This window comes from Salarias fasciatus, chromosome 19 (assembly GCF_902148845.1).
Source record: "Salarias fasciatus chromosome 19, fSalaFa1.1, whole genome shotgun sequence".
Taxonomy (NCBI): Eukaryota; Metazoa; Chordata; class Actinopteri; order Blenniiformes; family Blenniidae; genus Salarias; species Salarias fasciatus.
Genome location: NC_043763.1, coordinates 222501 through 243331, shown reverse-complemented (window position 1 = coordinate 243331; position 20831 = coordinate 222501). Strand labels below are relative to the sequence as shown.

General features: G+C 46.3%; 1 protein-coding gene across 2 annotated transcripts in view; it reads right to left on the bottom strand.

Moving 5' to 3' along the window:
• Positions 1-20831, bottom strand: part of dapp1 (dual adaptor of phosphotyrosine and 3-phosphoinositides) — a 25380-nt gene that overhangs the window by 1781 nt on the left and 2768 nt on the right. Inside the window, exons 2-8 of one of the 2 annotated variants that reach the window (XM_030117376.1) lie at positions 13467-13589; positions 9660-9793; positions 6768-6898; positions 6424-6471; positions 4346-4408; positions 4122-4207; positions 792-879 (exon numbers count right to left, since the gene is read on the bottom strand). In XM_030117376.1, the coding sequence (XP_029973236.1) occupies positions 792-879; positions 4122-4207; positions 4346-4408; positions 6424-6471; positions 6768-6898; positions 9660-9793; positions 13467-13589 (673 nt within the window). The remainder of the gene's footprint in view (positions 1-791; positions 880-4121; positions 4208-4345; positions 4409-6423; positions 6472-6767; positions 6899-9659; positions 9794-13466; positions 13590-20831) is intronic. The other variant, XM_030117377.1, reaches the window with a different exon arrangement.

Genomic DNA, 20831 nt, shown 5'->3' with positions numbered 1-20831 from the left:
AACAAGAAAAAGTCCCTGGAGGCTTCATCTGGCGAATCAGGCGGATGGGAGAGGAGATTCATCTCATTCTTCTCCAGAAACTGCGTGAGGCGCAGCGCCGTGTCCGCTGGCGCTCTGTGGTGGTGGATCAACCGGCTCCACTCCGCCACGACGCTCTGCTTCCTCCTCACATCCTCACGGAGCGTCTGAGGACTTCCTGTAGTAGTCCTGGTTTACAGTCTGACCTGGAGGGACGGACTCGCTGTGGACGAGACCCTGGACAGCCGAGAAGCAGCTCAGCATTGTTTTCACGCTGAGCGGACCTGACGCGCCGACATCTGGCCCTTCTCAGACCCCCGGACCACTCATGGACCTGAGTCTTCCCCAGAGCAGCATCCTTGTAGGCTTGCTGCAACAAGCTGAGTGTTTCTGCTGCTGTTTTTCCAGCAAAAAGCAGAATTTAATGTTTGCGCGCTGCTCTGGCTTCACAGTCAATGTCGCCATTTTGGAAAAAATCGCAGACCTCCTCTGCACTCTGTTACTATAAATAGCGCCTGACAGGCGTCAGTGTAACTCTGGGAGCTCAGATTTCTCACAGATGTGCACGAGGCTTACCTGCAGCACATCTGACGGCCAGAAGTCGGAACTCATTATTATTATTATTGTTTTCTGACCAAATTCCGGTTTCTTTTGGGTACGCCCTCGTACAGTAGTCCTTCATCATTCTTCTTGTATAAATGTCATGTGTTTGATTGCAGTGCCATCAGAGCAGTGTCAGTGAGAGGGGATAAAACCCTTTATTATCCACTCACCAGTTTCCACCTCAGGATCTTGATCCACTCATCTGCTTCCACGCCTGTCTTTGCACACAGATAAAACGTCCGCTCAGGAAACACCAGACTATGAAGACACAGAGAAACTGATAGTATCATTCCTTCCATATGGAATGTGTGATTTCTCGTCTCACAGTGAGGACTGTGGAATGCTATTCAGATGCAAATAGAGTAGGGCATTAACAACTTCAGTATTTTTCATGTCGACTTATCCATCAGTAAAGTCGAAGTCGAGTCGACAAGTCGTGATGACGTCATCACATTGACAGGGGGAGCGACACAGACACACAGCTGTCCAGAAAAGCGCAACTTGTATTAACATTCACTGCAACATACCTAATTGCTCGGGCGCCGCCCCCCGGGATTCAGAAACAGAAAAAAAGGCTAAACAAATTATAAAAGTAACTGATATATAACAATGTACTGTACGTGCTTCATTTTTTTTATGAATAATCTGTAGTAAAGGAGCAGACAGTCATTCTGGAGTGCCGGAAAAGCTTCTGGAGGATGCGTGGATCAGAGCGCCTGCATAACGCGCACAGCTGAGCCCAAATGTAGTATGGGAGAAACTGCGTGCAGCACGGTGGTGCGCAAACACGAACAAGACACAAGCACCAACAGATCACAACAACATCAAAACAAAGGCTAACCCCTTGAGTTTCTTTTAAATTTAACTGCACAACATAAAGTGCAATTAAAGCTTAAGGCAGCGGCAGCCGAGACGCACTTCATGCGTGTCCGTATCATGTTTGAAAAAAAAAAAAAGAGCTCGTTGTCCCTAAAAAACAAGATAATCAAAACCCAATGCTGTCAAAATTCAATACTGGTCTGGCTTGCATGGTTCACAGAACATTACTTAAACAACAGTTTTCAACGTGAAATAAATGGAAATTAAAAACCAGAACAAGGCACCACTCAGAAACCAACTTCAACTTGCGCAAAAAAAAAAAAAAAAGAAATCGCCAGCCTCTAAAGATAAAGGGTAAACAAATTAATCCTTATTGCTGTAATATTCTTAGATGACACTCAGTTTAGTAATCCTACTCTGGGTCGTCTTCCCTCACAGTCTTGGGCTGCGCTGCATGTTTTCATGGAGAGAGACGAGCGCATCCATGCGCCGCGGCTGCGCACTGTCAGGTGATCGGGTGAGAGCGAGAATAACCCACGACTTGTCGACTCCTCCAAATTTACGTCGACTTGTGCGACGGGAGTCGACATTTCTGTTAATGCCCTAAAATAGAGTATGGAATTCTGTTCACCTTTTCCTTTTCCAGATATTATTAAGCAGAGCTTGTTCAGGAAGAACCTTTTACTGATCTTGGAAAGGCCATTTCAGAAAAAACGCATCAGGTGGACCTGTTTTCTTCTTTAACTATGTAGCAGCACAGAGGTGTCTGCTCTCTGTGCTGCATGCAGGCCAGTGCTGATTGGCTGCTGATGAGCTGGCCCAGTATGAAGCCGAGCTCCTCCCTCCAATCTTCATTTGCGCCCCTGCGGCTGACGTGTCATTTCTGGGTCAGAGGTCGCTGACTGACAGGGTGCTGCTTGTGTGCTGCTGCAGGTGTGGCTTTGGGTACTGCTCCATTGTTTGGCCGTGGTGAGGTGCTGCTGGCTGGAGTCCTCACGCCCTCCCTTAGTGTTTGTGTTCTCCCCGCTGTGAAAGGTGCTCCGGTGATCTGTTCTGAGGCCATTCCTGCCTCGTCTCCAGTGGGCCTCGTCTCCAGTGGGCCTCGTCTCCAGTGGGCCTCGTCTCCAGTGTGCCTCGTCTCCCAGCCTGCTGGTCGGGAGCCCTTCATCCCCAAGCTCCTCTGTATCACGGCAGCAGCCGTGAGGCTACTGTGGGCCAGCGGCTCCTTTATTTACTGGGTGGAACGAACCTCCAGTTTGGAGCGTTGGCTGGGACAGCTGGCTGGGCACGCTCTTCATTTTGGGGGCACGCTCTTCATTTTGGGTTCGGTGTGAGTTTTAAAGTGTTGTGCGATGTACTTTAAACATTCATGTTTGAATAAAAATCATATTTTTTTTTGAGTTGGAACCACGTCTCTGTCGTCAGTGGGCAACGAACCGGTGTGCCTTCAGTATTCAATTCCCTGGGTGAAAGTCCCAGGGTGGCGTTGTCGGGTCGTAACCATTGATACTTCTCCTCCCACCCCAACTGAACTAGTATTATTCCTCGCCGCGCCACAACTATATACTCTATACCAGATAAAAGAGGTGAGGAATGCCCCCTTCTGTTTTTGAGCTGAAAGCTCCTGCCAAGGGAAAAGAACTATGCCACTGTTGAAAAGGAGTGTCTGGCTATAAAGCGGGCCCTGGAAAGCCTTTGTTATCATCTGCTGGGTCGAAGATTCACTGTAGAGCAGTGGTCGGCAACTAGACTTGGCGTTGGGCCACTTTTTCGCGGGCCGGGGGGGGAGGGTGGCCCGGTAGGTCTTCAGGATGCCTACGGTCACGGGCCCGAGGGGTGCGTACATGCATTGGAATCTCGGAAAATGCAGTTAGAGTATAGGCAGGAGAAATTCCAACATACAGTTGTCGAACCACCAAAAACAGCCAGACTGAGCATTAGGACTGAAAATGTCAGACAGTGTGTCGGGATCGCTCATCTTTGAGATGGGACCATGTGGACCTCAGAGACAACGTGCCGGGTGGTGGCCGAAGGCGAGGCCATTCACACTCACTCACGCCACTACCTTGTTTAATTTGCAGCCACACACAAAAATTTCATGACCACAGCACACAAATTATTTTAATTAGATTTTATTAAGTTTTCTAAGTCTTATTCTGTTTAAATGTAAATGCACTATTGTTGCATTGACAGACTATCATTACCACATTTTCTGTTGTACTAATTATGTTTTCTGGGCCAGAGACTCTTTCATACTCTAGACCAAGCACTGGCAACAGATGATCTGTTGCTGTGTGTGTGTGTGTGTGTGTGTGTGTGTGTGTGTGTGCGCGCGCGCGCATGCATGCGTGTGTGTGACTGACTTCAGTTAGTTTTCCTCAACATTAGTTTTGTGTAATGCCATTTGTGTTTCCCTCTCTTGTCTTTGTTGGTTTTCTAACAATATATATATATATATATATATATATATATACTCCCTCAAAGCTCATTTTTGTTGGTCAGTTTGTTGTGTTACCATTGCACTTTATTAGTTATTTTAGGTTTGTTTTGTTGACCTCTTTTATAGGGGAAAATTCTATCTAAATAAAGTCCAGTTTCATCATTGTCCTCTGGTTGTCCTCTGACAACATGAAATGAAATGACTTTCCTCTCAAAAATAGAAACATGATTGGTTCACTTACCAAAAACAGTTGACTCTGTCCTGAGAATAGTCAAACTGGACAGCAGAACAGGCTCTTAGGTCCAGAGTTCGAATGGGCTCCTCACTCTGAAGCAAGGCAGTGGCAGTTTACACACAAGTTCAATGAAAAAAACATTAGACGCTTCATCCAGGGACTTCAGCTACAATCAACATCAAACATTCAAAAGTGAAGTTGTGCACATGGGCAGGTGAAGAATGACTCACCATTCTGTCTTTGAAATATTTTAGGTCATATCTGTTGAGTATGAACCACCTCTGCTTCCAGTTCTGCCAACACAGAGAGTCCAGCAGGTCACCTCTGAGAGACTCGTAACACAAAACTCCAGCTCCTCCGTTCAGGGGTATGAAACTTAGTTGAAAGTAGAGTTAATATCATTGATGAAAACTAAGATGATTTTTTTTTTTTTTTTCCGGAACGGCCACAGACTTCATGAAACGCTGTCAGGAACCCCTCTGTTCCTTCCTCACCTGCTGTCCATGTGTCTCCCTGTAGGCCAGGGGTGGGCATTCCTGGTCCTGGAGGGCTGCAGCCCTGCATGTTTTCCATGTCTCCCTGCTTCAACACACCTGAATCGAATCAAGATTCATGGCCAAGTCCAGCAGGAAGTCAGATAACGAACCTCATTGCAATCAGCTGCGCTGAAGCAGGGAGACATGGGAGACATGGGAAACATGCAGGACTGCGGCCTCCAGGACCAGGAATGCCCACCCCTGCTGTAGGCCATAGGCTGAACCCCCGACAACCGCTTCAGAAAAACGCGCAATAAAAGCTCATAAAGAAGATCTTTTCTCAGAAGTAGAGCTTTTTGATTCTTCGATGTCGGCTCTTCCTGTCATTGTGAAGCAGAATTCACCAAGCGTTGGATTGTTCTCCCACTAATAGGGAACGTGTGCTGGACTTGGACCGTCTTGAGACAGGTTAGTTTTACCCTGCTGATGATGTGTTGTTGCAGTAGTAACCCTAATCATAAAGAAGATCTTTTTTCATTTACCTAAATGCCTGTGATGGCATTTGTAAGTTGGCACTATTGCATTGTCATTGTAATGAGATCTTGTTGATGAGTTATGGCACAGTCATCACGTGACGCACTATGCACTAGTACAGTTCCCAAATTTTATGACTGGCATCAGCAGTCGAAAAAACACACACACAACAACACTGCGGCTTCCGTAGCTCCCGCTTACGTCACACTACCGCCTCGACATATAGACATCGATATCTAGATGTAGGTGTCTAGATACGCCTGCATTTCTTAACTGCGCCATGTAGTAAATTCAAATCGAACATTTATCTGTATATAAGACAAGAAAAAATGGTCACTACGCCCGTAGGAATGTTGTAGAGACATCAAACCAATTGCTTACACCTTCGTCTCATTGAGACCTAAAAATCTCTCATTGACATCCATGGTCTAAATCTAACAGGAAGTCCGCTATTTCCCTTTCAAAGTAAAAATCACTCCTCATTTAAACGTTATCTTGTCCGAGACCGTTTGTCATAGAGACATCAGAGTAATGTGGCCTGATAGAGGAGAAGTTTCTCTACAAACGATCTTTCAAACTTTGTCAAAAGTCACACGGTGTGGATTTTATCAGCCCTTCAAAATAAAAGTTACATTTTTAAAATAATGGGCGCTACGGCGTGGGAATGTCGTAGAGAGATAAAACCAATTGCTCACGCGTTCATCTCATCCAGATCTAAAAATCAGCCATTGACAACTCTGACCAAATTGAACAGGAAGTCCGCAACTGCCCACATATGGGCATGCAGTGCAGTCATTGAGCTTACAGCAGCTGTCATTAAAGGGTACATATGATGCTATTTTTCAGTCAGGTCATATAGGTCTCTGAAGGCCAAAAACATAGTATTTAAGTTTGTTCGCCCCAAATTCATCCTCCTTTGGGAGTTTCAGTGGTGTAAGAAGTCAGTCTGAGGAGGCCTCGTCAGAACAGGCTGTTTCTGAGCCTGCTTTCTGGGATGCACTTGAATGCATCTGTCCACGCCCACTCTCACACGGACACACGGACTTCAATGATTACGTTGTGAGTAAAACTGCACTATGTAAAAATGGGATGAGTTATGTGATAAAAACTAACAAGGCTGACTTAAACTGGATCAAGACTGATGAAATTAACACTTGCTGAATCTTGTATTTGTACAGTAAATAAGCCTTCAGTGGTATATTTTCAACTGTAAATTTGAAATATAATTTCTGGTTCAAACAAAAAAAAGAGGTGATTCTCACAGAGACAAAGGGAAATAGTCCATCCTCTGCTCTTACCTTCACAATAGCTCCTTGTTTGATTAGATAGCCTTCTTTGGTGCCCAGCTGAAAAAATATGCTTCGTTTCAGTGGAAATACAAGTTCTTCACTGAACTATCAGAGATAGTGTGTTAATCAGAAATGAACAAAGTCAGGCCGACAGCAAAAGCACATATTTGGACTGTGGCAGGAAACCAGAATATCCATGCAAGCTGAGTGGATTGAGTGAGTTCTGCACACAACTCACTGCTCTAATGTTCAGTAGCGAGCAGTGAGTGGTGGCCATAAAAGCTAAAAATTCCAGTGTGTTGTCAAAAGTGTCTAACAACATTTTGACAGGAGCAGTTTCCAGGATATCTTACCGATGCTGCATTAGCCACGAGATCGTTCACAGTCCGCCCTGTCTGTATGGCTGTGTGAACGCGCACCGACTCGTAGATCGACGGCTCCTCCACCCTCCACGGGTATGGACACTTGAGCACAATCAGGGTTCCTGGATCAGAAATGCAGAGCTCAGAGAGCTGACTACCTGCCATTAATCATGAAACATCTTTCACCAGCAGTCATTTGACCAGAGCCGGATCAGATTTCTGAAACGGCGACAGTGACATACCAACAGTTTCAAAGAATCTTTCAGGTGAATATCATTAATGACCTTTTGATGACTTGATGATTATTATTTTTCATCAAGAGCATATCAACATCATGAATAGCACAAGATGTGCATACTAAGCTGTGATCTCCTGTAAAGGTGCTGACGTTTAATCTTTGTCTGATTGAGCGTCTCACCCCCAAATTTCACCGGACACGAAAGCGCCGCGCCGCACAGCGGAGCGCCAGCGTCTTGCTCCTAAGCCAACGCATACCGGCAGCGCAGCTCAGCGCCACGCCGTCCGAAGGGGGAGGGCTGCTTCTCGGAGAGGCTCTCTGCTCTCGATATCACACGAACAACACATGATATAAACAGAAAAAAAAAAACAAAAAAAAACCACCTCATTTCGCTTCTACAAGGTCGCTCTGCTCGTCCATCCACATTGCTCTGTGATTTAAAGTACTTCTAGCAAGGGTGAGTACATGGTTTACGTTTTGATCTCAAATGAGTGCTTTCTTTATCCAGTAGTTTCTTTTGGTAATTTCGGTAATTTCCGCGTTTGCTACTGTCTGGGACCCTGTTGAGCTGATGCTCGTTCCTCCCGAGGCAGCGTAATAACAACATATAAGAAAAAATTAATGTCCGTGAGGTTGTGCATTGTGTTTTATTTTGAAACTTCCAGTTTAACTTCCTGTCTGGTGCTTTCTCAACAGTGAATTTACAAGGTTCAAAAGCGCCGGCGTAGAAAATAGAACTGAAGCGAAACTCCAGCAACGTGGCGCGCGCCGGCGCTTCTAAAACGCGGTGCGGTGCTTTGGTGCTTTCGCGTCCGGTGGAAATTGGGGGTTATTAGCTAGCATCTTGTTAAAACATGCTAACAAGCCGTTAGCATGTTTGCACCATAATTTGAAGTTGTTTAAAGGGCATAGTGCAGGCAGCCGATGTAAACAATGTGAACAGTAACGGCGCAGCATGTGCAACATGTATTGAAGTCAAACTATCAAACTCATGTATGTTGTGGAGTAAAAGGTTAAATGGATAAAACAATAATACTCCAATAAAGTATAAATACCGCATTTCACTTCTTAAGCACAGTGATGAAGTAATTCTACTTTGTTACTATACATCTTTGTATGTAACAACTATATTTTGAAGGTGCATTAAGGAGTTTGCACATTTCATGAGAAACAACGGCCCCTGCAGGCCTTGGATGTAACTGCAGCTTAGTGAAACAATCGTGCCTGTGGCTTGAAGAGGGGAACTTCTTCCTCGCTCTTTTAGTAGCGCTTGAGTAACATGTTTCTTTTGCCTGGTATAGTCTGTGCTGGAGTTGTGGCAGTGCTAGAAGCCGGTCTTTTCTTACTTTCTGGAAGATCCATCCTCATACTTCTCAGTTGTTGCTGCTAAGCATCTGGCAGAGTAATGGCGGACAAAACCAAACTTAAGGATATCAGGCCAACCAGAGCGCGCATTACGTCACATCATCTCAAATTCTTCCCAAAAACATTCTGGGGCCGGACCGGCACTGAAACTTTCAAGTGACAATTTAGCGCTGTTAGCAGTACTTGCAATGAATATACGAGGGTGGACCCAAATGTAACCGGAATTTGGTTGTAACTTTTTATTTCTTACATTTCAAAATAAAACACCACCGTCGCCTTCAGAATAATCTCCATCCGCATTAATGCAGCGCTCCAGCCGTGTCTCCCACTTCACCAATGCGTCGTCAGACCCGTGCGTAATTGTGCCATTCAGGGCCGGCTGCGATTTTTCTGTCCCCTCCTCCACATCTGCAAACCGCTGTCCCTTCAGCTGCTTCTTCAACCTGGGGAACAAGAAAAAGTCCCTGGAGGCTTCATCTGGCGAATCAGGCGGATGGGAGAGGAGATTCATCTCATTCTTCTCCAGAAACTGCGTGAGGCGCAGCGCCGTGTCCGCTGGCGCTCTGTGGTGGTGGATCAACCGGCTCCACTCCGCCACGACGCTCTGCTTCCTCCTCACATCCTCACGGAGCGTCTGAGGACTTCCTGTAGTAGTCCTGGTTTACAGTCTGACCTGGAGGGACAGACTCGCTGTGGACGAGACCCTGGACAGCCGAGAAGCAGCTCAGCATTGTTTTCACGCTGAGCGGACCTGACGCGCCGACATCTGGCCCTTCTCAAACCCCCGGACCACTCATGGACCTGAGTCTTCCCCAGAGCAGCATCCTTGTAGGCTTTCTGCAACAAGCTGAGTGTTTCTGCTGCTGTTTTTCCAGCAAAAAGCAGAATTTAATGTTTGCGCTGCTCTGGCTTCACAGTCAATGTCGCCATTTTGGAAAAATCGCAGACCGCCGCTGCACTCTGTTACTATAAATAGCGCCTGACAGGCGTCAGTGTCACTCTGGGAGCTCAGATTTTTCACAGATATGCACGAGGCTTACCTGCAGCACATCTGACGGCCAGAAGTCGAAACTCATTATTATTATTATTATTTTCTGACCAAATTCCGGTTTCTTTTGGGTACCCCCTCGTATCAGGGCACATTGTACACATCACTGAATATTTGTAACATATTTATAGTGGAAAATAAGTATTTTTAAAGTTGAAAAACTCCTCAATGCACCTTTAATAACCAAAGCACAAATGGTTTATTGTAATCCTAAAAGTGAGAGGCTGTATACCTGTGTCACTGCCCAGCAGCGGCTGATTGGCAAAGTGGTCCACAAAGTCATGAAGAGTTGAAAACTGATGAAACCCGAAGATGTAGCCGTTGTCTCGACGAGTCACGTGAAAGTGCCTCACTGAATCCTTTGCCCTAAGTGTTGACAAGACAAAACCAACAATATGGACATTCTTAAATCTACATCCGTTTACACTCAAATCACATATGCTGTAAATAATATCGTGATATTGGTTTCAAAAAGAACCCAAGTCCCATTTGAACCCATTAGAAACCTTCTTGTCTCCCGCTCTTGTCTCCTGCCATATGTCCATAGATGCACTGTGTTCCATGTTCAAGCTCTGCTCCTGCTTCTCTGATCTCTTCTGAAGGAGCTTGGTGGATCTTTAGGATTTTTGGATCCAGAGTCCATGGTGGACTCCTCCCTTTATTCTTGTGGATGTTTTGGATTTTCAGTTTTTATTTTTGTTGTTTTCCCTTTTGAGCAATAACATATTGTAGCGACCGCGGGGGTCGCTAGGGGCGCTAGAGGGCCGCTGCCCTGTGGACTGTGTTGTGCCGCAAGGCACCCTGGGAAACGGGACTGAGTTCGGGGGCCGTTCTGGGCCATTTGTGTGTGTTTTGTGGTTTATTTGTGTTTCCCTTCATTATGGTTGTGTTTTGCTTATTGTTATGTGCTGTTTGTGTCCTTTTATTTTCATCATGTGTCGGATCGTGGGTCAAGGGGGTTGCTTGGGGAGTGACCTGGGGCCTACGGGCCGCCATGACGTTGTCTCGGTGTTGGTGTGTCATGTTCCCTTGCTTGGTTGTTTTCACAATAAAGCTTTGGTTGAGCATTAGAGCAGACCTCGCCTCGTCTTCTTGCCCGCAAGTCGCCGCTCAAACGTCACAATATGTATGATCATTTTTTTCACGCATCTCCGACAGTGTCTCCTGTGTTCAATAGGTCCTCCATCCTGCACCTTCCTCCTTCACATGCGACAACCCGTTCAAAAATGTTGAATTTCAGGGGTTAAATCAACATTACATTCTGGTTCCAGAACATGTTGTGGTCTGTAACACTAGCTTCTACAACCAAGTCGTCATGACCAGACTCCCGTTTTCATATCAGTCATCTGTTGATTTGATTTAGGAGCAGCATAAATCTGCCAATCACAGCTGTCCACATGATGCGGTCATGTGACAGGCTGGACCAATCACATCTACATCTTTTTTTTGTTTCCAAGTTTTATTAACACCTGTTAATGATACATTCAACAATTTAGAAATATATATACATAACTGTATCAAAGTGCATATTCATAGATGTACATAGGGTCTTAAAAATAAAACATCACAAAGAAGAAAATATATTAATGAAATTCATTCATTTATTTTCTACTGCTTCTCCCTTTTGGGGTCGCGGGTGGCTGGAGCCGATCCCAGCTGCTGTGGGTGAAGGCGGGGTCACCCTGGACAGGTCGCCAGTCTGTCACAGGGCTGACATTTACAGACGTACAACCATTGACTCACACATTCATACCTATGGGCAATTTAGGGTGACCAATTAACCTGACATGCATGTTTTTGGACCGTGGGAGGAAGCCGGAGTAACCGGAGCGAACATGCAAACTCCACACAGAAAGGCCCCGAGCCCCAGCCAGTATTTGAACCCAGAACCTTCTTGCTGTGAGGCACGAGCGCTAACCACTGGGAGGGGATTTTTTTTTTTTTTTTTTTTTTTTTTTTTTTTTAAGCAGCAACACCTTGGTGAGACGGAGCTGTTCAGCCAATCAGGGAGCTCTATTCCGGGGGTGTGGACAGCTCAGCTCTCAGCTGATCGACGCCTCTCAGAGAGCACCACACACCACTGGATTTGCAATCGGAAATATTAAACATGTTTATTATCTACGATCTCCCCTTCCGACGGAAAAAAGCTCTCTGAACATAAAACGCAACAACACGAAGAATGGAGCCGAACTCATTTGCATACTCCTGACAGTCGGACCTTGTCGGCTTTGGTTGGGAGGAGAAGATCGGGGCAAAATTCGGCCTGATCATTCTGCACCCTAAAAAATGAATGGTAAAAAACAACCCAAATTGGTTTATTTTTTAATCTAACGCTAAATCAACATTGGACCAGCCCAACAGTAGTTATTTTTACCCAACAAAATGGGTTGGTCTTTTTAACCCAACAGATGGGTTCACAGATGTAATCCAATTATTGGGTCAAATCAGTTTTAGTCCGGGTTGATTCTACCATATGATTGGGTTGAATATTGTGCTCATTTTTAACCCAACTGTTGCATCAAATTAATTTCAGACCTGGGTCAATTTTACCATATATATTGGTTGAATGTGCCCAAATTCTGGGTCAAATTAACTACAATTCTGTGTTAATTCAACTAAAAACATTGGTTTAGGCTTCCAAAAATTTTGATTCATAGATAAATTAATACAACCGACAGATCCCCCTTCTCAGCCTTGGAAGGTGCCACAATCCGAGGACCAACTACCTTTGGGGCTGCACTCCGGGGGTCTCCCAGAGTAGGGACGTCTCCCTCAGCCTTTGTCACTCCCATGACGACAACAAGGCAATTGTGCTATTTTACCCATAGCTGGGGGGTTGCAACATGCAGACAGGGGGAGACAGGAGTCAAACCAACAACCTCCTGATTGTAGGACGACTGCGCTCCCCACTAAACCACAGCCGTCCCGACAGCTGGCAATGCAAACGTTATACATAGTGTAGCTAGCAAGCTACACGCGTTATTTCAGAAGAATCATCTTTATTGTCATTGCAACAAGTACAACGAAATTACATGGGTTTTAAAGACGCCCAGGCAGCCAGTAACAGCACTCCGTCTTGAAACAGAAACAGAGTTAAAGGAACTCAGACAGAAATGGGGGGGGGGGGGTGAAAAAAGGTACAGCAATTCAGACCGCGGTTCCAAAAGGGAGTCGTGATTTGAAGTGAGAAACCAAAAACTAGCTAGTCAGCTAGCTATTTGGTTAACGCTAACTACATGGAGGGCGCTCGCTCAAGCATATTTTTCTGTGGATGACATGACATGATGACATGCTGATTTACATTACATATCTAATTCACATGACGTGACGCCGCACAGTCGTGTGAATTAGATATGTAATGTAAATAAGCACAACCCAGTTCTGCATCAGAGAGCCAGAGGACCACGTCAGTGACACATGGACCCGTTGACAACCCAGCAGTGGTCAAAACAACCCATGTGCTGAGTTTAAAGATCTGTGTTGGGTCTGATGGACTCGAACCCAACACAAGAGTTGCAATAAATAACTCCAAATGTATCATAATAGCCCAAATTGGGTTACTGATTTCATAACCCAGCGATTGGGTTAACAAAATGACCCAACATTTTTTAGTGTGTGTAGTGTGTGCTGGACTTAAACTGACCCACAGGTTGACGTGACCCGCCCACTTTCCCGCCGGGCAAAAACCAAAACACAGACGATAGAACTTCTGGGTCACAGAGATCGAAGAAATTGAAAAATCACATTAGGGTCTGCTCTGTGGCAAGTATTTCAACTTTCCTTTATTTGATCTGTCTTAACAAACGGGATACTGAAAAACAAACCAATTTTCATTTATTTGTTTTTATTTTAAAAGCAAAAAAAGGAAAAATGACTCATTTTTCAATATTTTGTTTTTTGATTCTTAATTGAATATCAATTGAACGAATGATACACGGATTGTCCAGGACCGATCCTGATCCAATCTTATGTTCACAATTTGAGCATGTAATCTGGTGTTCAGCATTCATTGCCATCATGGCACAGTGAACAGACTGACCTGACAGACAGAGCGAAGCAGCCGGCCCCCTCGTTACTGGTTCTCAGGAGGTAACTTCCATCAGAGCCGTTGGACAGCAGCAGGGCCTCTGCAGCATGCCGGGACAGGTCGTAATGGTACCACCTGTTTCACAAAGAAATCACATCAGCTGTGAGAAATATTCCCCATCGTATCCAGAGTGGACAGCAGCCTCCTCACAAGGCCTGAAGGCTTGTTCAGTATTCAGAGACAAATACGGATGAAGACGTTCAATTGACTCCTTTTCACAACAGGAGCCAAACTGTTTGTGGGCTGATTAATGGACTCTTGTTTGGTGAAGTCTAGTCTGTGAGTGTGGTGTGTAGCAGTGGAGTCCAAAAAACAGGCAACAGTCACAGGAAGTCGAGAAGGAGACTGTGTTTGTTCATCCATTTCCTTGGCCTGAGCCTTAATTCAAACTGTCATGGCTGCTTTTGTGTTGCTGTTCTGTTTTCAAGAAAGGAGGAAAATATGCTGTGTTTATAAATTAATATGTAAACCTCCAAATGACCCCTCTAAAATCCAAGCAGTAGGGTCCCCTGGAGACAGGTGTTCCCTTTTGAGAACCCACAGTTTCTACAACCGTAGAAATGCCACTTTATCAGACCAGTCGCACAGGACAGCAGCTTGGTGTGGAGTAGGAATTGGCCTTAAAGGGATAGTTTGGGATTTTTGACATACATCTGTATAGCATCCCCGTTAGCAGTGTTGTTCATTCACACAGACTGACCCCTGAACCCTGACAGCGTCCAATGAGCGGAGATCCTGTCCGGTTTTGGTCCAGACGAAAGTCGTCCGGCGAGTTTGCTGGGGCCACCAAAATAAAGCATTTTTCTTCTCAAACCAGAGTGATATATTTGCATCACAAACCGTTGTCGACGAAAAAGTCAGACCTCAAACGCTTGGCACTATTTTCTCTCCCTTCATATCACTCCACGCCGCCTCCAGCTGGAGGCAGCCGTGCCGGTTTCACTTTGTTTACCGCCAGTAAAGAGCTCGCTTGCTCCAGCTCTAGCTGTTAGTATCTCCGCGCTGCCTGCAGCTGGAGCTATGAGCTGGAGACAGCGGACTGTCAGCACCTTGTCAGAAAGGGAAACATAGTTTCAGATCATTTTATTATAATTTACCCTCCACATGTATTCAGCTTATTAGCTAATCTGTTTGTGTGTTTTTATGTTTGTTTTTTTTTACTTTTGACTCCCGAGTGGAGCAGTAAAGTTATTAGCAGACCGTGTCAAATAAAAGCTACTTTTTTAAATCACCAAATATCTTAAATCATTCTTTTTGTCCACAGATTTGATAGTTTAAATCAGAACAAAAACACGTTGAGCTTTGATTAGGAAAAGTTTCATTATAGTCCGCTCTGTCTCTGAAGGCACGGAGTCAGCGGAAAGTTGTTTTTTTTTTGTTTTTTTTATAATTATTTTTTTTCTTCCCCATTCTTCCGTGATGGTTAATAACGGAGATTAATTAAAACATTGGGATTATTGCAGGACTAGCAGAGATGAAGATGAATGCATCAAATCCGAGTTTGTTATCGCTCCTGGATTCCTTAATTCAGACCCACTTTCTCCAAGGCTGAGTTCAGGAGCTCTGGCTTTTCTGTTTCACTGTCATATAGTGAATATATTTCACAGACATATATTCATCCAGCTCTGACAGCTGAGAGGGGATTTTTTTTAAGTAGCAGCACCTTGGTGAGACGGAGCTGTTCACCCAGTCAGGGAGCTTTATTTGGAGGGTGTGGACAGCTCTACTCGGAGCTGATCGGCGCCTCTCGGAGCTCCACACACCACAGGATTTGCAATCGGAAATATTAAACGTGTTCATTATCTACGATCTCCCCTTCCGACGCCTCCCGAGAGGCTCCGACCGGAAAAAATCTCTCGGAACACACCGCACACTACACGAAGATCGAACCTGAACTCATTTGCATACTCCCGACAGTCAGACCCTGTCGGCTTCGATCGGGAGGAGAAGATCGGGGCTAAATTCGGCCCGATCATCCTGTAGAGTGTGGAGGCCTTTAAGCAGCAATGATTTTGTAAACTTCTTTAATGACAAAATCATAACTATTAGAGATAAAATTGAAAGCACTCTCCCCAAAGTTGTCACAGACCAACCAACCACACCCTCAGATTTGTCAGTAGAACCTGACTCACAACTACTGAGCTTCCATCCTATTGACCTCTCTGAGTTCTCCTCAATTGTGGCCTCATCTAAACCTGCAACTTGTACATTAGATCCAATCCCAACAAGACTGTTTAACGACATTTTCCCCCTGATCAGTACATCAATATTAGATCAGATCAACTTATCCTTAGTAACAGGCTATGTTCCACAGGCCTTTAAGGTTCTGTTATTAAACCTCTCCTCCAAAGCCCCCCTTGATCCAGGAGTTCTAAGAAGTTGCAGACCAATATCCAACCTTTCCTTTATTTCTAAAATCCTAGAGAAAGCTGTTGTAGTCAGCTTAGCGACCATTTATATCATAATGACCTATTTGAGTCTTTTCAATCAGGTTTCAGCGCTCATCACAGTACAGAGACAGCTCTGGTAAAAGTCACTAATGATCTTCTCACAGCCTCAGATAGAGGACTGGTCTCTGTTCTGGTTCTGTTAGACCTCAGTGCTGCATTCCACACTGTTGATCATGAGATTCTACTACAGAGACTAAAATATACTATTGGGATTAAAGGTTCAGCATTAAACTGGTTTCCATCATTATTTAAAAGACAGGTTCCACTTTGTTAATGTTAATGATGACTCTTCAGCCCGGATCAAAGTTAAATATGGAGTCCCACAGGGTTCTGTTTTAGGACCTATACTCTTCACATTATACATGCTTCCTGTAGGGAACATCATCAGGAAACACTCCGTTAACTTCCACTGTTATGCAGATGATCCACAGATCTACCTATCCCTGAAACCAGATGACACCGATCAGCTGGTCAAACTAGAAGCTTGTCTTAATGACATAAAAACCTGGATGAGTCATAATTTTCTCCTACTAAATTCAGATAAAACAGAATTCATTTTATTTGGCCCAAAACACCTGAGAGAATAATTATCTAATCAAATCTGACCCTAGATGGTGTTGCGTTAACTCCCAGTAACACTGTTCAAGTTCAAGTTCAAAGTCAGTTTATTTGTCAAATATGCCATACATAAAGACATACAGCACAAATGAAATTACAGTCCTCTCGGACCCACGGTGCAACAAAACATAAAGATGTAAGGTAATAAATAAAATAAATTACTAAGAACACAGTAAAACACAGAAAAGTTCAAGCCTGAGGTCAGTGGCGGGGGGCAGAGCAGGGAGGGAGTTTAGCTTCCTGACTGCCTGGTGGAAAAGCTGTCCTTGAGTCTGCTGGTTCTGGCCCGGAGGCTCCGCAGTCTCCTAGCCGACAGCAGCAGGCTGAAAAGGCTGTGGGCGGGGTGGGGGGGTCACCTGTGATCCTGGTGGCTGTGCGGGTGAGGTGGGTGTTGTAGATAGAGGAGAGGGAGGGGAGAGAGACACCAATGATCTTCTCGGCTGCTCTCACGATGCGCTGCAGGGTCTTGCAGCAGGACACGGTGCAGGCGCCGTACCACACCGTGATGCAGCTGGTCAGGATGCTCTCAATGGTCCTCTGTAAAGGTGGTCCTGATGGGGGCGGGGCTCTCGCTCTTCTCAGTCTGCGGAGGAAGTAGAGCCGCCGTTGAGCTTTTTAAGCCAGTGATGTGGTGTTGATGTTCCAGGAGAGGTCCTCAGAGATGTGCACACCCAGGAACTTGGTGCTGCTCACTCTCTCCACAGCAGCACCGTTGATGGTTAGTGGAGCATGCTGGGAATGCTCTCTCCTAAAGTCCACAACAATCTCCTTCGTCTTCTCCACGTTCAGGTGGAGATTGTTGTCCTGACGCCACGTGGCCAGGCGGCTCACCTCACTCCGGTAGGTTGTCTCATCATCATTGTTGATGAGACCCACCACGGTCGTGTCATCAGCAAACTTGATGAAGAGGTTTGAGCAGGATGTGGGTGTGCAGTCATGGGTCAGCAGAGTGAAGAGGAGGGGGCTCAGCACACATCCCTGGGGGGCCCCCGTGTTCAAAATGATGGTGCCGTAGGTGTTGCTGCCAACCCGAACTGCCTGTGGTCTCCCTGTCAGAAAGTCCAGCAGCCAGTTGCACAAGGTGGTGTTGAGTCCCAGCCGGTCCAGTTTGTAGATGAGCTGCTGGGGGAGGATTGTGTTGAATGCTGAGCTGAAGTCGATGAACAGCATTCTGACGTATGAGTTCTTGGTCTCCAGGTGGGTCAGGGCTGAGTGGAGAGCAGTGGCGATGGCGTCAACGGTCGAGTGGTTGGACCGATAAGCAAACTGGTAGGGATCCAGGGTGGATGGGAGGGCAGACTTGATGTGCTGCATGACGAGCTGCTCAAAGCACTTCATAAGGATGGGGGTGAGTGCGACCGGGCGATAGTCATTGTGGTGGGAGGGAGACGGCTTCTTAGGAACCGGGATGATGGTGGTGGCTTTGAGGCATGTGGGGACAACAGCCTGGCTCAACGAGATGTTAAAGATGTCAGTGAAAACATCAGTGAGCTCCTCAGCACAGTCTCTCAGGATACGACCAGGAATATTGTCAGGACCTGGGGCTTTCCGTACATTGGTCCCTTTGAGGGATCTCCTCACATTGTCCGGGGTCAGTTTCAGCACCTGGTCGTCAGGAGGAGGTGGGGCTTTCTGTGCTGGGGTGTTGTTGTCGGCCTCAAAGCGAGCAAAGAAGTCGTTCAGTTGATTCAGCAGAGAGGTGGTGTTGTCACAGGTCTGTGGAGCGGGCTTATAATCCGTGATGGTCTGGATCCCTTGCCACAGGATCCTGGTGTCTCTGCTGTCAGTGAAACGATCTGCGATCCTCCTGGAGTACTGTCTCTTGGCCACTCTGATACCTCGTGACAGGTTAGCCCTGGCTGTCCTTAGGCCTGCTTCATCCCCAGCTCTGAAGGCGGCATTCCGAGCCCTCAGGAGTCTGTGGACTTCCCCTGTCAGCCATGGTTTCTGGTTGGCGTGAGTGGAGATGGTTCTGGAGACCGTGACGTCGTCCATGCATTTCCTCATGTAGGCAGTGACGGTCTCTGTGTACTCCTGGAGGTCTATGGTGTCGTTGAAGGTGGCCGCCTGTCTGAACACACTCCAGTCAGTGGTGGAGAAGCAGTCCTGCAGTGCCGCTGACGACCCCTCTGGCCACACACGGATTGTCTTCTTCGCTGGTCTGGTGATTTTAACCAGCGGCCTGTATGCTGGCAGGAGCATAACAGTAGTGTGGTCTGAAGCCCCGAGGTGGGGGAGGGGGGTGGCTTTGTAGGCTCCACTGTGTGTAGTGAAAACATTGTCCAGGATATTAGCACCTCTTGTGGGAAAGTTAATATGTCCATGGAGTTGTGGAAACACGCTCTTTGGGTTAGCGTGGTTGAAATCCCCAGCCAGGATGAGAAAGGCATCAGGATGGGCCGTCTGCTGCTCACTGATGTGCTGATAGAGTTCATTCAGTGCCCCACTCCTGTTGTTGGTGGAGCCAGGGGGGATGTATATTGCTGCCAGTAAAACAGCTGTAATTTCTCTTTGCAGGAAGAATGGGCGGCACTTGATGATCATAAACTCCACCAGTGGTGAGCAGTGTTTACAGACCACAACGGCGTCACAGCACCAGGCGTCACTGATGTAAACACAGAGTCCCCCGCCGTGAGTCTTCCCCCCCCCTCGACGAGCGCTCTGTCAGCCCGGTAGCATGTTAGCCGCTCTAGCTGGATAGCACAGTCCGGGACGCTGTCATTGAGCCATGTTTCCACGAAGACAAGGACACAGCACTCACTCACAGTCTTTACAGATGTCCGAAGAAGGCGGATGTAATCCAGTTTGTTATCCAGCGAGCGCACGTTAGCCAGGATGATGGTGGGGATAGCCGGACGATGAGGGCTAGCAGCTAGCCTAGCTCGGATACCTCCGCGCTTACCCCTCTTCTGCTTCCTCCTGTTCCGCCTGTGGCGCCTCCACTGTGGGCTCACCGCAGGGGCGGGGGTCGGGGGTTGAGCGGGACTCCGGAGCAGACCGTAGGAGCGGAGCTTTTCCACGTCCGCTGAAATCTCTGGCGTGAATGTATTTCTGAATATGATTCTGTGGATGTCGAGCAGAAGCTTGCGGGAGTAAGTTCTCCTTGGGACGCACAAAAAACACGGAAACACCGTTTGGTCGGGACAGAGACGAGCCGCTGCGTGTGCACGCGCCGCCATCCTGGGAGTGACCTTTGACCAAGATTTATCCTTTAAAGCAACACTAAGGAACTTTCAGCTTTCGTTGATTTTGGCGGCGCCAGTGGACAAAAGCGGTAGTGTTTTGCCTGAAGGAATACTACAGTTCCCATGAGGACTAGCGCGTGGTGTCGTAAAAAGCTGCTCCCGGTGGCGTGCTGTCGGACTGAGCTCGTCTACATTTGTTTCCAGTGGCTGTGTGAAGGACAGATAGCAACGAGGTAATCAATCTAATGATGGCTAAACAATGTTATATCATGATGTGACGCATGCCATAAAGCAGTCCGCACATTTGGAGTTTTTTAGTGTGCAGGGTTCCTACCACCCTGCTCACAGCAGCTTAGTCCAAGTGAAAGCAACACTGACGCCCTCAGGCCGTGACAGAGGGGTCATTCAACTAGCTGTAAGTCGATGTATCATCACAAACGATATTAAAATGTTTTATTAAGGTTGAAAAGGTCCTTAGTGTCGGTTTAAGTCCCACATTAAACAAGTCTGCAGGACCTCCTTCTTTCACCTGCGTAATATTTCTGAAATCAGGAACATGCTGACTCAAAGCGATGCTGAGAAATTAATCCATGCATTTGTTACCTGCAAAATAGACTGTAATTCCTTGTTATCAGGGGGCCCCAATACTTGCCTAAAAAGTCTCCAACTCGTTCAAAATGCTGCAGCAAGAGTTCTCACAAGAACCAGCAGGAGAGATCATATCACCCCAATATTAGCTTCCCTTCACTGCTTCCTGTTAAATCTAGAATAGAATTCAAAATCCTCCTCTTAACCTATAAAGCCCTGAACAACCAGGCCCCATCATATCTTAAACAGCTGTTAGTCCCATACTGTCCCAGGAGAAGGCTTCGTTCTCAGAGTGCTGGTCTGCTGGAGGTTCCTAGGTTCTCTAAAATTAGAACAGGAGGTAGAGCCTTTAGCTAACAGGCTCCTGTTATGTGGAACCAGCTCCCAGTGTCTGTAAAGGAGGCTGATACAGTCTCGGTTTTTAAGACGAGGCTTAAGACCTTTGTATTCAATAAAGCTTACAGTTCAGGCATTTC